General features: G+C 51.4%; 1 protein-coding gene and 1 long non-coding RNA gene across 5 annotated transcripts in view; one reads left to right on the top strand and one right to left on the bottom strand.

The window, feature by feature from the left end:
* Positions 1-15048, top strand: part of Casp7 (caspase 7) — a 32037-nt gene that overhangs the window by 13924 nt on the left and 3065 nt on the right. For 3 of the 4 annotated variants that reach the window (XM_005320687.5, XM_021723331.3, XM_078046709.1), the window contains exons 3-6: positions 9018-9154; positions 9618-9746; positions 12079-12254; positions 12619-12748. In XM_005320687.5, the coding sequence (XP_005320744.1) occupies positions 9018-9154; positions 9618-9746; positions 12079-12254; positions 12619-12748 (572 nt within the window). Of the gene's footprint in view, positions 1-1078; positions 1466-9017; positions 9155-9617; positions 9747-12078; positions 12255-12618; positions 12749-15048 lie in introns of those variants that run through there. The other variant, XM_078046671.1, reaches the window with a different exon arrangement.
* LOC144377161 (uncharacterized) lies at positions 3907-8048 on the bottom strand. The gene is made up of 2 exons (XR_013437834.1): positions 7067-8048; positions 3907-6590 (listed from the first exon to the last, which is right to left on the bottom strand). It is a non-coding gene; the product is annotated as an uncharacterized LOC144377161 (long non-coding RNA).

Raw genomic sequence — 15048 nt, 5'->3', positions numbered from 1 at the left:
CAAGTGAGAAATGTGTTCTAAGGCCTTGCGGGATTCTGCCCTGAGCTCGCTGGCGAGGGCCTGTGCTGGCGAGTTTGTGTGCCACTCAGAAAGAGACAGGAAGGGTGGGGTGACGCCAGGGTGTGGACCCAGGCACCTTAGCCGTTGTGAGCTCTGGGCCTGCCCTCTATACACACAGGCACCTCCTGGGTCTTCCGCTCCGTCTCTGGGCTATTTGAACATATGCCAGCCTTTATTGCTCCTGGATTTTTTTTTTTTTAAGTTCTTTGTCCATTTTTATCATCAGAGAGAGAGAGAGAGAGAGAGATCTGATCATCCCTTTTTGGGGGAGAAAGAAATGTGGATGTGAATCGCTTTAGGAGAAAGGGATCTGTTCTTCTCCTCGGCCTCTTACACTGGGTTTCAAAGAGGTTTAACCTACCCCTCTTACAGTCTGTTTCTGCAAACTTGAGTTTCAGAGAAGAACGGAGAGCGCCAAGTTCTGTCTTGCTCCCAGAGCTCAGTTCACGTGGGGAGGGAGGGCCGCAGGGAGCAGGGTGGTCACCCCTCCATCAGCTGGCAGTTAGCCTGGACTGCAGGTCCCCACCCAGACACTGGGAGAGGCATCTCCAAACTGGGGGCCGAGTGCGTGCTCTGGTCCTGTGTGTCTGCGTCTTCCTCCACGCACTTGGGGGTCGAGATGGGAAAGTTCATTAACCCCAGGGCTGTCCCCTCCATGCAGGACCCCAGGAAGGTTTCACAGGCTGCTTCTGCAGGTCAAGGCATTGGGCGTGTCCTGGAGCCTCCTGATGTCCCTGGTCTGACTACCTTTAGCGGGAGGGAAAAAACAGCTGGTGAACTCGAATGTTTTGATTTAACACAGATTCACTTCCTGTCGTCGGTGCATGTCCACGGATCTTGCCACGCATGTGCATGCCGTGTGCAGGCTTCGGTCGACTGGGCACTTGAGCGGTGGGTCACGTGTGCATGCTCGTCATGTCACAGAGCTGCAGCATGCTGTGTTCCCTGGTCACTCCGCCTCTTGCTCGGCCTTCCCGCCGCTGTTCTGGGTTTTACTTTTAAGGCTCCTTCTGCTGGCTGCCTGTTCACGGAAGGGGTTTCCCCTCCCGCTGGACCCCGCGCTCTTAGAAAGTTGCCTTTGCCCTGGGGAGGCGTCCGGGGGTGGGGGCTGCTGCAGGGTGGAGGCTGGCCAGTTTCTGCCGGTCAGCAGAGAAGGGAGAGGCCAGTGTGACCTTCCCAGCCGGGGTTTGAATGGTCCTATGGAAAACTCCAGCGTGCAGCTCACTGCTGATTCAGTCGCAGGCCCTCAGGGCCCGCGGGGCCTGTGCCAGTCTCCCGTCCCCTGCGGAGCTCGGAGCATGTTGAGTTTCTATTATTACAGAGAAGAGGGAAACTCGCTCCCTGTCGTCGCGGGGCGAAGTCTGCTTCTGCTGCAGAGGGGGCCCCTTCCCGATGGGGACGCCAGGTACCGCCCTGCACCTCCTTTTCCTCCCTGCTCCGCCCTGGCCTTGGTGTGTTAAGACCGACTGTGGGGATGCCCTCTGTGGAAGCCATGAATGAATCATCCCCCAAATATTTAGACAGAGCAGCTAGCAAACCAGAGCCCGGGGAGGCGCAGGCCCAAGCTCTGCTTAGTGTTTGCTGAAGAATGTCTGCAAACACGAAGCAGCTACTGGGAATCCTGTCCACAGAGGCACTTTAGGAAACAAACAGGAGTCTGTTTGCAAGCTTCTCTTCCCTTCCAAACATAGAAAGGCGTCATTCAGGTTGTGAGCAGCCCAGGGCATCTGGGAGAGGATAAGACCTGTATTTACTCCAGCGACGGTACCCAGAGGGGATTGTAAAAACTCCACTGCTGCTCTCTGAGGCTTGCCCCCTCCTTGTCAAGCAGGCAGAATACTTTTATTCTGTGGTGTTTTGAGGGAATGAGCTGCTGGAGATTCTTTAAGGAGGATCTTTCATCTAAAAACCCAGCAGAGCTTGATTGTAAATTTTTGACTCTTGGTTGTGGTGAAAACGTACCGCGCTGGCCTCGCACCGAGATGAGAGATTGCAGGAACTGGCTCTGGACCTGAGAAGTTGGGATAATCTGGTTCCTTCCTGGTAGCTGATCTGTGTTCCTGGCAGAGGTTCGCACTCACCCGCACGCCCCCAGGAAATGAAGATAAAGGGACTTGTCCGCGTTGGCCAGGAAGCAACCCCAAGAAGCAGGGTGGTGGGGCTGGCCGTCTCTTGGTCCTGGGGATGGGCTTCCCGGTGCACTTTAGGGCACACTTCAGTGACTTTCTAATCATCCCACCAGGATATCAAGTTTGCTGTGATCTTGCCAGTTCCACGCTAAGCTCAGTGACTTAGTGGCCAGATTTATTATTATTCTTTTAAAATCTGCAGCCAACTGTGGGATTCCTGAGCTTTTAAGAGGATTTTGAACTTTGAATTCACTGGTCTGACTTATCGTGGACTTTGCATTTAACAGCAGCTTCCAAAGCAAGAACCCTTTGTTTCTTCTTAGCAGAATGATCTTGGGGAAGAAAGTCTTCCAAAAGTAAAAAGGGCCGAGAGAAAGGCCAGGTTTATCTGCAGACAGTTGGCTGAGGCAGAGTGGAGGGGTTGATGGATAGAATGGAAAGCAGTAGAATCTGGCTTATCAGAAACCTGGGGCCAGTTTTCCACCGTGGTCCGTACTGGGCAGAATCAAGGGATTACGACTATCTGTGCACGTTGGAAAGCCTGAGTCTATGAAAACATCCATGATGCTTGTTCACCACCCAAGAAATCCCTGAGGAGGTCCATTTAGGAGAAGGACGTGCATGTCCAGGTCTTCTGCAGGAAGTTCCTAAAACAGGGCCACAAGAACAGCCACGTGTAGGAAGTCGTATGCCTGGGATGATGGCCGGCTGGAGAAGGTTCTAATCTGGACCTTTGAAAGCTGCTGATTTCCTCCTGGGCCCCTCCCCAAGACCCTGCGGAGCCCCGCTGCAGAGCTCTGCCATCTCCTTGCAGTGGGCTAGTTGAGGAGCGCAGTTCTCCAGCCCCCAGGCCCTTTCTTCTGTCCCACCTGGTTGTGAATCTGACCCCAGCAGCTGATTTCTGGGCAGATGCTAACTCCTTTTTAGCTGCTAGAACCAGGACACAAAGCGTGCCTCTGCTGACTGAGCCCAGAGGGAATTTCTGCTCACACCCAGGGGACCCCAAACGATGTGTTACACACGAGAAATGTTCTAGGATGGCGTTGCCTGGGGTGGCATCTCCTGGGAGCCTTTGGCAATGGGGTTGCTGTAGCTGTGACTCAGTGCTGGGCCCCGCTGTCTGAGCTGAGTGAACTTATCAGGTTTCAGAGTCATGAATCTCACCCTCGGCCCTAAAGACGCCACGTGCTGCCCAGGGCGCCCCCCCAGAGGGCTTGCGCCCTGCAGCTTGGTACGTTGGACATTCTGGTCCAGAGCTGCAGGGCTGAGAGGCTGCGTCCACACAGAGAGCTGATGCTATGGCGAGGCCAGCTGCGCTCTGTCCTGCACGGGACACAACACCGTCCTCCAGGAAGGGGGGGGGGCAGCACCCTGTCTGCTCTGATGGGCCCCAGAGATAGCTGAGGGGAACAGAAAGGTCAGAGGCCACGCTGTGGGCAGATGGTCTGTGCCGTGGGCCTCAAACTTGAGAGTGTCTGAGCCTCTGCGGGGAAACTCGCCAGCCTGGCTCCACTTGCTCCACGTCTAGGGCAGGATTGGAATCTCAGTGCGGCAAGCCGCCAGGGAATAGGAGAATGGTGCTCTTCCTGGGGGGAAGTCGGGCCCTGCCCGGTCCTGCTTCGATTAGGACAAGCTGATGGACGGAATCACGCTCTGTGAAGTGGGGTGGGCGCCTCAGAACTGCCGGGGTTAAATGAGAAAAATGCCAAGGGGCAAGTGAGCAGAACATCAACTGAATTTATTATTGTGTGAGTGTTGATCTGGAGGAATGAAAAGTTTAAAATATTAGGGGGAAGGTTAAAATGGCTCAGGAAGATGGGGTTTCCAGGCAGCCCTTATTAACAAGTAGCACAAAAATGTACGAAGCCAGTAGTCTTCAAGACAGGCCAGATCTTGAGGTCCCGTTGTAGCGGCAAACGACTTTTAACTCTTCAAATAGTAATTTTTAGGTTAATGTTTAAAATAACGCATGTAATTTAAAAAGCTGTCCCGGGAAGATTCTTTCCCTCTTGCCTGCGGTCCTGCTGCTAGCTGCCCATAACACAGGTGACCGACCACTTTTGGTGATGGACAGTAACAGCATGAATCGTGACAGTGACATTTCTTTCCCACTTACTCCATGCCACGCGCTTTTAGTGCTTTGTGGCTGACCACTTGTTTGTAAGTCTGAGGTAGCTGCCGTTATTGTGTCCTCCTTACAGGTAAGGGAAGCGAGGTACAGAGAGGTTAAGCCACCTGGGGTGTGATCACACAGCTCTGTGGTGGAGCAGGGATTCAAACCCAGAGGCAGTGCGTCCCCAGAACCCAGGGACTTATCCCCAGCACCATCCTCCAGGAGGCTCTCTGTGCAAATATGAGCCAATTGAAGAAAACGGTTTTATTTTCTTCTCAGTTTCCCCCTCAGGCAGCCTGCGCCCCGTGGGTCTGCACTTCAGTCTTGCTCCCTGGTGGGCTCTGCTCCCTGGAGCCCGTCCACATCAGCACAGCCTCGTTGTTCTTCGCAGGAGTGTGATGGTGGTCCAGCCCCGGACTGGACCTTCCTGCTGTTCGGCTGGCTCTTAGAGGAGTGAGTCCCTAGGTGAATAATCGAATTGAGGCTGTCATGAAGGTGCGAGATTGGGATTGAGAGGGGCAGAGGAATGCGGGAGGAAAACCTGGCCTTCCAAAAGGGCTTCCAGGTAGGACCGGATCTCACCTCAGAAGGACTCCACAAGGGAACCCCCAGCCAAGGGCCACCCCGAAAAGCTTCCCTCTCTGTAGTCTTGTCCTCCTGACTGGGGACCCTTGAACCTGAGTGGATACCTAGTTAATGCCTCTGGAATGCTCTGCTGGCCCGAGGGTCACTGATTGGGGACAGGCGGGGCCTTGCTCTATTGTATTTTGTCTTCGTTCCTTTACAAAATATCACTGAGTACCTACTGTGTGCAGCACTGTTATAGAAGCCGGGAAACATCCGTGAACCAGGCAGGCTCCGCCAGACCCGGTGATGTGGGCCGCCCAGGGTCCTGCCGGAGCCAGCAGCAAGATACCCTGTGAACTAGGGGGTGGTGCTCAGAGACAGCTCAGCAGGGCGTGCGTGACCCATAGGGCTTTTCTGGGTCCCCCTGTGCCCTGTGAGCCTCCACGAGCTGTCCACAGGGCCGAGCCTGTGCAGGGGAGCACAGCCCCAGGGACACCGTCACAGGGACCTTGGTCTTTGCCAGCCTGTCCTCTGACCTCCTCAGGTCACATGGCGACGCGTGGCTACCAGCAATTCTCAGTTAGTCCTTTGAGAGAAACTGATTTTTTTTCCCTCAATTCCAGTTTCAAATTCCCAGGCAAGAGGACTGATTGGCCCAGCCTAGAGATCAGGAATCCTTGGGATACTCAGAAACGGCCATGGGGTCAGGGGACCTCTGTGGGAAATCACTTTCTGCCAATAGGGTGGCTCTGGCCACAGTCTCTCTGATCATCCCCCAGAGAGAAGGTGCCCCCACACACACCTGGGAGCCATCAGGAGGGGGACTAATCTCGGAGGCTCATTCCTGCAGAATGCGTGCGTCTGTCTGCAGGGGACTTTGGTTGCCCTCTGTTTGGCCTGGGTCCTCCTTGTCAGTGGGTCTCTCCGGGTTCTGCTGTGGCCATCACCCTCTGCCTTGGTCCCCCGAAGCTGGCTCTGCTTAGGCACACAGATCCGATCCGACGGAACGGATCATCCCACCGTAACGCACCTCTGTGGTCTGGGGAGACCTGAGTTTAACGAGGAGCTGTTTGGGTTACAAAGAAACGTTGGCATTGACTCAAACCCAGAAAGAGGAAGCAGATATCAAGTTCACTTTGAAAACTCAGAGTTCAGTTTGAGGGCAGGAGAGATAAGGGAACTTTTGAGGTTATTTATCAGGGCTAAAAATTACACTGTATGTTTCATTTTAAGGTCCGCATCATGACTATGTGTATGTATCTTTATTCCCCCAAATTAATTAATCTCACAAAATTAATTTGTAACGAAGAAATTAATTGATTTTTGGTTTCCATTGTGATAGAAGCAGAGACCTTTCGTTTTTCGTGTAACCTGTACCCACCTGTTTTTTTTTTTTTCTTGTAAAAGACGTTTGCTGGTTTTATTTTGCTCTTACCTGAGGATGAGCTAACGGCACCTTTTAAAAAGTCACAGCTTGTTTATTACTTGGTAGTTGCCTTGTAGATCTGAATCTCAGACTATAGAAGTGGAAATTCATCTCTTCAAAGTCCCAGGGCGTGACACGTGACTTCCGCTGGCCACACTCGCTGATCCCTTTAGGGTTTCCCAATGGCCTTCAGGGCCCAGGAATCTTGCTGTTCGGTTTTCTCTCCTTTTATCCCTTCCTGGTCTTTTCTTGAAAGGTTGAGGAGAATGCTGGATGAAGCCCACCCTGAAGCTGCCTTTGGTTGAAAGGTTCAGTCAGTCAGGGGCCGGGTATAAGAAAAGCCACAGCTTAGACACCAACTTCCCCGAGTAACCTGGGAGAAGAGTCAGTCCTGTCCTGGATTTCCCTATCAAAGACAGGGTTTGATCAAAGAAAACCACTCTAGTAAAGCCCGCTCTGGGAGGCATGCCAGCCCTGAACGTCAACTTTCCTGTCTGTGCAAATGCAGAACAGGCAACAGGTCACTCAAGCGCCTGCCCGTAGGTGGCCGGTGCCAGTCTGTGCCCACTCACCCTGAGCCAGTGACTTTCCCACCCAGGCCTCCCCCGCTCATCCTTAAAGCAGGGGTTATGGTGACATCCACCTCTGTCCTTGGGGTGCTCTCAGAATTCAGTGAGAAAATGCAGCTGGGAGCTCTCACCCGCGGCAGGCACCGACCGGCTGATGGTTATTATTACCTGTAAGGTGGGCCTCACCCTCCACCCCACCTACCTCCAGGTCCTCTGTGAGGACCAAAGCTTGTGCGTGTGATCCACTGTGCATGCACATGTTCCCACGCACACCAGCGCTGTCAGTCGTCGTCAGCAGAGTGGAGATGAGGAAGTCCTGCTCCGGCCCATGAGCTTGTCCTTGGACAGAGCCACAGAGCCCTTGGCTGACGCTCCTGTCTGCAGGGGGAAAATCTTCGCAGGGAGCACTGCTGCCACCACACCTCCGGTCGAACTTTGTGACGGTTCCAGAGGGCTGCATCTGCTGCCTGTGACCAGCTCCGTTGATAGGAGAGGACGTAGGTGCTCTGAAGAGCAGTGATTCCCTGGCCAGGTCACACAGGGGGAGTGGACACAGCTCTGCCATCCCCAGTCCAGCGCTCCTTGGTGCCGTGCTGCCTTCTGGGGACATGGTGTGAAGCAAAGCTGGCCTTGCTGAGCACGGGTCGGGGAGGAGCCCCGGGAAGGCAGGAGAAGGGATTCAGGATATTCTCTAAAAATGCAAAGGCGTCTCGGAAGAAGTGGGACCCCGGGAAGGTGGAGGACAAGGTCACGACCGAGTGGAGAGATGGCAGGAAGGAGTCGGTCGTTAGACACACACAGCCCGTCGGGAATCCCGGCCAAGGCAGGGGGGAGGGAGAAAGGCCCCTTCCCCTCGGCGTTGCTGAGAGCACATTGGTCAGGAGCCAGCTTCACCCCTGCTTCGCCTCCTCCACCTTGGTGTGAGAGCAGGAGGGTGAGTCGTCCTGACTGATGCTCCTGGGCGCGGGGTCTCACTTCTCAAAGAGCACGTCGGAGGCGTCACTGCCTGAACCATCCCCTGCCTCCTGTGGACCTCGGTTTCGTGCAGACAGTGAGGGATAAGATTCAGTTGATCAACCTCTTCACTTATGACGTATTTATTGAGCATCTACATGCCGCTCCTTGTTCCGTGTGTTGGGGATTCAGCGATTTTCAGAACACATGAAAGCCTGTCCCCTCCTGGTGCTCGTGTTGGCCTGGAGAGAGGCAGGGCTGCTTCCCACTCTCCCTGGACGTGGGTCCTCTGCCCTCCGGGAACGGCTTGGGCTCCCATCACGACACCTGCATGCCAGGCTTGGCAGACTGGACCACCAGTCCTCTGGAGAGAAGAAGGGCCCTCCTTTCTTTTTTAAATTGCCCTGTTCCTTTTTTTCTTTTTAAATATGTGTTATTAAATCATGACATTTCCACATGGAAAAGCACACACGTGAATTTTTCTCTTGACACACGCATGTAACCAGCACTTATACCAGGGAACAAAACATGACACACACACTTGAGAGACAGTCCCTGGGTCCCTTCTGGCCCCTAAGCCTCCGACTGCGGGAAAAACCATCTGCAGACGTCCAGTCCCAGGTGTTAGTTTTCTAAGCGCTGCGGGTGCCTTTTCTGTTTGGCTCTTCACCGACCGTTGTATCTATGAGGTTTGTTCTCGTGGCTCCACGTGGTCAAGGTCCGTTCCTTCTCATGCGTCTGTTTCAGGGCATGAATGGTCAGCAGCTGAGTCACTCTGCTGTGAATGGACGTATGGATTATTTCCTGTTGGGGGCGATTGCTGGGAACCTTTGGGTACACCTGTCTGCGCTCCAGGCAGTCCCTCTGACCTCGGGTGTGTGTGAGCTCAGTGTTAGTGGAATCTGCCAGTTTTGCACAGTGGAAGTACAAAGTAGGTTCCCCCAGCCATGTGTGATCATTCCAGACGCTGAACACTCAGTTTCTTTCACACGGTAGCCATTCTGGTGAGTGTGTCCTGATCACATTGTGATTTTAATTTGCATTGCTCTGACATCTAGCAGAATTTACCAGGAAACCTGTTTAAACATGACAGTTCAACAGGGCCATCTGTCCACCCCAGGTCTGTACCCTGCGACTTTCCTGGGCACAAAGGGCCATGACTCTTCCGCAGCCCTTAACTGGTTTTATATCTTTCCCAGTAAGAAGAATAAAAATGGTTCCACTCGATCTGTCAGGATCCCCCGGGACCGCGTGCCGACATATCAGTACAACATGAATTTTGAGAAGGTGGGCAAATGCATCATCATCAACAACAAGAACTTCGACAAAGTGACAGGTGGGTGCTGTGGCCTGGGTTCCCTCTCCCATTCCGTTCCATTTTCTCCAGTTTGTGTTAGACATTCAACAGAGAAATGCTGTGATGCTGTGCCCACATCCTGTCACAGTCAGCTCTCCTCTCTTCTTGGAGGGGCGGGGATACACAGAAACCAGGAACTTGAAGTCCAATGTCCCACCATGTACATTAGCTGATAAGGGACTTTGACCAAGGGCCACCGAGGCTAGGAATCAGGGGCCTGTCTGTCATTGAGTGGGCTGAGAGCTACAGGAAGAGGGCAGGCGGGGTCCCCTCTCCTGTGCATTTGCTCCTCATTTCATTTGCTGATTGAAATTGTGACCTCGGAAGGTGTTTTATGTACTCAGAGGATGTACTTTGGAGCTGCCACGGGCACCTGGGCACCTGGCTCCGTGGTACCCTGCACCCAGCACTGCCCATTGGTGGCTCCGCTCGCTTCCCACAGGTATGTGCGTCCGAAACGGAACCGACAAAGACGCTGAGGCCCTCTTCAAGTGCTTCCGGAGCCTGGGTTTTGACGTGACCGTCTATAATGACTGCTCTTGTGCCAAGATGCAGGATCTGCTGAAACGAGGTGAGCGCTCCCCCTCCTCTGCCTTCCTCCTGTGTGGAGAGGAGCCGTGTCCGGCTGGTCTCGGGAGCACAGAGGGTTTGCCGCCTGGGGATGATTCTTCCTCTGGCCACTCTGTGCCTGTGCTGCTAGAGGCAGGTCTCTTTCAGAAAACTGGAGTATCTCCGGAAAAGCAGCTTAATTAAGCTCTCACAAGAGAAACAGGTGTGAACATACAGAATGGGTGTAGCTTCATAGGACTGATTCCTAGAGAGGCAAGAAATCTATAGCCCCTAGTGCAGAATGGAGTTGAGATGGAAACTTTTCCCAGTGGCAGATGGAGAATAATAATCCCCATATACTTCAGAACCGCAGCACGTCCACGATTTCATTTCACTAAATCTTTATCACAAACCCTGCGATGTTGGCTCCCAGCAGTATCATGCTCATTTTATAAATGTGGGGATAGAGACATACTGAAGAGGAAATTATGGACGGAACCCAACCCCAGCCCGTCTTCCCATGTGTTTTCTATATCCCACACCTTCTCGTGGATGTCACTTAGATTACTCTGGAATTTAGGGCTTGTTTGAAGATCAAGTTGTACAGATTCATTTGACAGTGACCCAGAGGGAGTAGACAGTTCATTGCTGCTTTTCTTAGCTGTGTTCTAGAAAAGAAGACGACTCTACCCTCTTTTTTTTTTTTTTTAACTAGGCATCAGTTTTAATTAGGCTTTTTTCTAATGTCTTCAAACTTGAATCTTATAATTTGAACTCCTCTGACCTAGTAGGTCATGTAATAGAACACCCTAGGAATCAGGAGTTCCATTGTGGGTCTGGTACCAGTGCCAACAGCTGGGTGCCCCGGGCCAGGCAACTGCACCTTTCTCATCTCTTTGCTTTCCTGAAACGTGGACCATGCTCCCAGCTCCGCTGGTTTCCTGGGGTTGGAGGATTAACTTTGCCAAGTATAAGAGCCTCCATAGGCACGAGGGCAGGTGTTGGTTTCTATTCTTGGGAAAGGTGAATTCTGCCCCAGCCCAGAGCAGGTCATGTCGCGTCCTATCAAAACAGTAAAGGAGGGATTTTCCTTGACTGTGTGTGGTCTGGGTCCCCAGGGAGGATGAAACTCTCACTTTCCAACTCTGTCCTGATTCATTTTATCTTAAAATAAGCTAAGAATTCCAACATTCATCACACCTTCACCTTGTCCCTCTATTATCAAAACTAACACAGAAGTCACCGGGCAGATCCTCGCACAGGTGACGCAGTGATGGGAACAGCAGAGGCCACGCCGGCTCTCTGGAACCAATGAAGCAGAGGGCTTGGCAGCACCATTGGAGCGTGGCTCCCAGGCTCCTATGCTTGTGCCCCCTGTGGCCAGTGCTGTGGCACCCCTGCGAGATTCCATCCGTGTTTCATCTGTGAAGGAAGAAAGATGAGACCTTCTGCAAGGGGCCCAGTGAGAATAATAAGACGGTCTGGGTGAAGTACCTGGATAGATGTCGGCACAGAGGAGGTGCTCATGAAATGTTAAATGTCATTCTTCGACCCCTCACTGATCACAGAGAAAAATTTGTATCATGATAAAACCTGCCGTTTTAATCATCTTTAGGTGTGGAGTGCAGTGGCATTAAGCATGTCCACGTTGCTGGCAAACATCACCACCGTCCACCTCCAGAATTCTCTTCATCTTCCATAACTGAAGCATCAGATCTATTAAACACTAGCTCCCTGTGTCCCCTTCCCTCAGCCTCTGGCCACAGCCATTCGACTTTCTCTCTGTGCACTTGACGACTCTTGGTACCTCGTCAAAGTAGAATTACACAGCATTTGTCCTTTTATGACTGGCTTATTTCATTGACATAACGTTTTATTTTCTCCAGCCAAATGCCTGCATGAGGCCCACTTGACAAATATTAACTGATTAAACAGGTTCTGCCACCTCTACTTACAAACCAGGAAACCAAGGCATCCATAGTTAAGTAACCTGCCCGTTGTCCCAGACCTGGCCAATGGCAGAGCCATGCCTTTCTGCTCCCCAGTGTGCTGCCTTCTGGCAGCTACTTGGCTCCTGGGTCCTCGGGGGTCACTCTTCGTGAAGCCACTCCACCCAGGGTGTAGACCAAGTGAGAATTTCAGAATTCTCTAACTTCCTTCCACGGGTCTCCACTCAAGGGTCACCGCAGACAGTCCCGTGCTTTGAGCGGAGCCCTATCCCTGACCACCCTCCACCTCTCGCTGGTTCCCCTCCAGCCGTCCTGGGCGGCTGCCTGCTTCCCTCTGGGGGTGCCACATCAGAGGTCCACAGGGCTTCAGTCTTAATTTTCAGTGTTCACGTTGCTTGCCTGCAGCTTCTGAGGAGGACCATTCCAACTCAGCCTGCTTCGCCTGCATCTTATTAAGCCACGGAGAAGAAAATTTAATTTACGGTAAAGATGGCGTGACACCAATAAAGGAATTGACGGCCCATTTTAGGGGAGATCGATGCAAAACCCTTTTAGAAAAACCCAAACTCTTCTTCATTCAGGTAATCACTTTTCAAAGTCAATACGACTACAAATGGGAAAAGACTGTAGGGTGACTGGGGGGGGCACTGTCTTTGCAAATCTCCGTCTCTATGGGGCATGCAAATTTGGGTTTGGTTTTTCCGCTCTAAGTGGCTGGTTTATGTATTTGCCTTGGATCCCAAAAGGAGGAAGGTTTCTTTAAGACTTGCAACGCTTTGCCTCGCTGCCTAACTGGGACCATCATTCATTCATTCACTTACTCGTTCATCTGAGGGCCACTCGGATGGGCCTGATATCACTGTCCCTGGCATCTGGACACGGCAGTGAACGGCCCGTGCCTTTCTGTCCTCAACACCACGAAGTGATCTCTCCTTTCATTTTTAGGCTTGTCGAGGGACGGAGCTCGATGACGGGATCCAGGCTGACTCAGGGCCCATCAATGACACCGACGCTAATCCCAGACATAAGATCCCCGTGGAAGCCGACTTCCTCTTCGCTTATTCCACAGTCCCAGGTATCCAGTCCGCTGCCTCTGCTCACCTTACCAGCCGATTCCACCACCAGACCGAAGCCTCGAGGCCTTTCCCTGTTTCCCGTTGCTGCGTGAATTAACTGCAGTTTGAACATCCCTCATCCAAAATGATTTCAGTCTGAAGCTTTTTGAGCCACCCACGTGCTCAAAGGCTTGGATTTTGGAGCATTTCAGATTTTGCGTTTTTCTTGTCAGGATGCCCCATCAGTAAAGACCAAGTAAATGTTCCAAGACCGAAACACTGAAATCTGAAACGCTTCCAAGCATTTTGGATGACGGATCCTCAACCTGTCCTGTAAACACAGTGGCTTATGACAAATGCGTTGTTCGCTCTTCTGGCCATCAGAATCCCCAAATGAGTTGTCAGAATCACCTTCCTTCTGGAAGCTCAGCGGGGAAACCCCTTTCCTTGCCTTTTCCTGCCGTGTCGGAGCTGCCTGCGTTCCTCGGCTGTGGCCTTTCCTCCATTTAAAGCCAGAAACCTCACATCTCCCTGACCCTTCCTCTTTCTGGCCACAGCTGCAAAGGGCTCTAGTGATTAGACTAGCGCACCTGGACCACCCGGAGTCCCCTCTCATCTCAGTCCTATAACCTTAATCACATTGGCAAAGACCTTTTTGCCACATAAGATAATATGGTGACAGGTTCCAGGGTAAGGATGTGGACATCTTTGGGGACCGTTATTCTGCCCGTTCACTTTTCTGTCCAGAAAAGCTGAATTCTCTCACTTTTTCCTATTATTATTAGGAAGTCATTATAAAAACAAACATTTCTTCGGTGCTTTATAATTTACAGTGGGACTTTGTGTCTTTTACGTTGTGTCATCCTTATGATAAAAGTGTAGTTAGTTAGAAAAGGTGTTATGGTGTCCTGATTTTACAGATGGAAAAACTAAAATGACCTTGAGAGATGTGCCCAAGGTCAGACAGAGATTTCATACACAACTTCTGGGCCAGGATTCCTTCACACTCACAGGTACCAGAAAATGCCAGTTGTGAGCAAGCCTCCTCATTATTTACCAAGCACCGTGCTTTCCTGAGACTGTTCCGTGAAAGTCCTTCCTTTATTTTGGATGCAAACCATCACTGAGTTAGAATTCTCCCAGCTGCAATGACAGTTTTGTCAAGTGGTTGGTGCAGTGGTTTTGGTTATAGTAAATAGAGTGGTGTGTTTGAAAAAAACAGCTCTGGCAGGATCTACTGATGGGATCTTAAGTTTTAAGGATCATTTAAGATAGAAAGTAATTTGGCCTTCCTGATCTTGGGAAGGAGGCAGCGTAAGGGCAGTCATATGTTACTGTAAACAGACATGGTGGTAGAGTTGTAGGTGCTCTGAGCAAAGTCTCAGGGAACTCAGGGAAGAAAGATGAACTCTTCTAGGAAGGCAGGCAAGAGAGTTGTTCCTTAAAAGGAGCTTCTGTAACTGAGTCCTGAAAACTCAGAGAAGGGGAAGAGAAGGATGATTTGCCAAGCAGGTCAAATAGCCGAATGCATTTAGCTAGACTTAAGATTGTATCAAGATGTATCAGTTAACTCAGGCTGCTATAACAAAATGCCATGGACTGGATGGCTTAAACAACAGTTTTAGAGACTGGGAAGCCCAAGATCAAGGTGCTAAACGATTTGGTTGCTAGTGAGGTCTTGTAAATGGCTCTTCTTACTGTATCCTCACATGGCCGGGAGAGAGAGAGCAGGAGTGGGTGAGGTCTCTGGCGTCTCCGCCTATAAGGACCCTAATTCTGTTGGATCAGGGACTCACTCTTGTGATGCCATTTACTCCAAACTATCTCTATAAAGGTCCTGTCTCCGAATACAGTTATATTGGAGGCTGGAACTTCAACATATGAATTTGGGGGTGGAGGGCACATTTCACTCCATAGCACAGCATGTGACAGGGCATGGCAAGAGGCTCTGTTGTCATGGGCCCTGTGTGATACGCTAAGCAGCCTGAACTTAATTCTGATAAAGAGGAGCACGGAAGCTATTTGGGGTGCAAGTCACGAGATGACATTTGTACTTTTGAATGGTTACCTTGGAGCCCCTGTAGGCCAGAGGTCAGAGGTCACAAAACCAAGGAGATGGTAGTCTTTGCCCAGCCTCATCAGGATACCATATTGAATGAGGTAATGTATGTGCCCTACTAAAGCCCTAGTTCAGGCCACATGCAGGTAGTTACCAGTACCTTGCACTGCAAGAGAGAATTCTAAATCACTTTACACAGTAACTTACTATGTATTGACTGTTATTCTGGAACTGGTTGTTATAAAAATTACGACGACCTAG

Source organism: Ictidomys tridecemlineatus, chromosome 1 (genome assembly GCF_052094955.1).
Source record: "Ictidomys tridecemlineatus isolate mIctTri1 chromosome 1, mIctTri1.hap1, whole genome shotgun sequence".
NCBI lineage: Eukaryota > Metazoa > Chordata > Mammalia > Rodentia > Sciuridae > Ictidomys > Ictidomys tridecemlineatus.
Note: the sequence above shows the minus strand (reverse complement) of the source record. Positions and strands in the feature narration are given on the sequence as shown.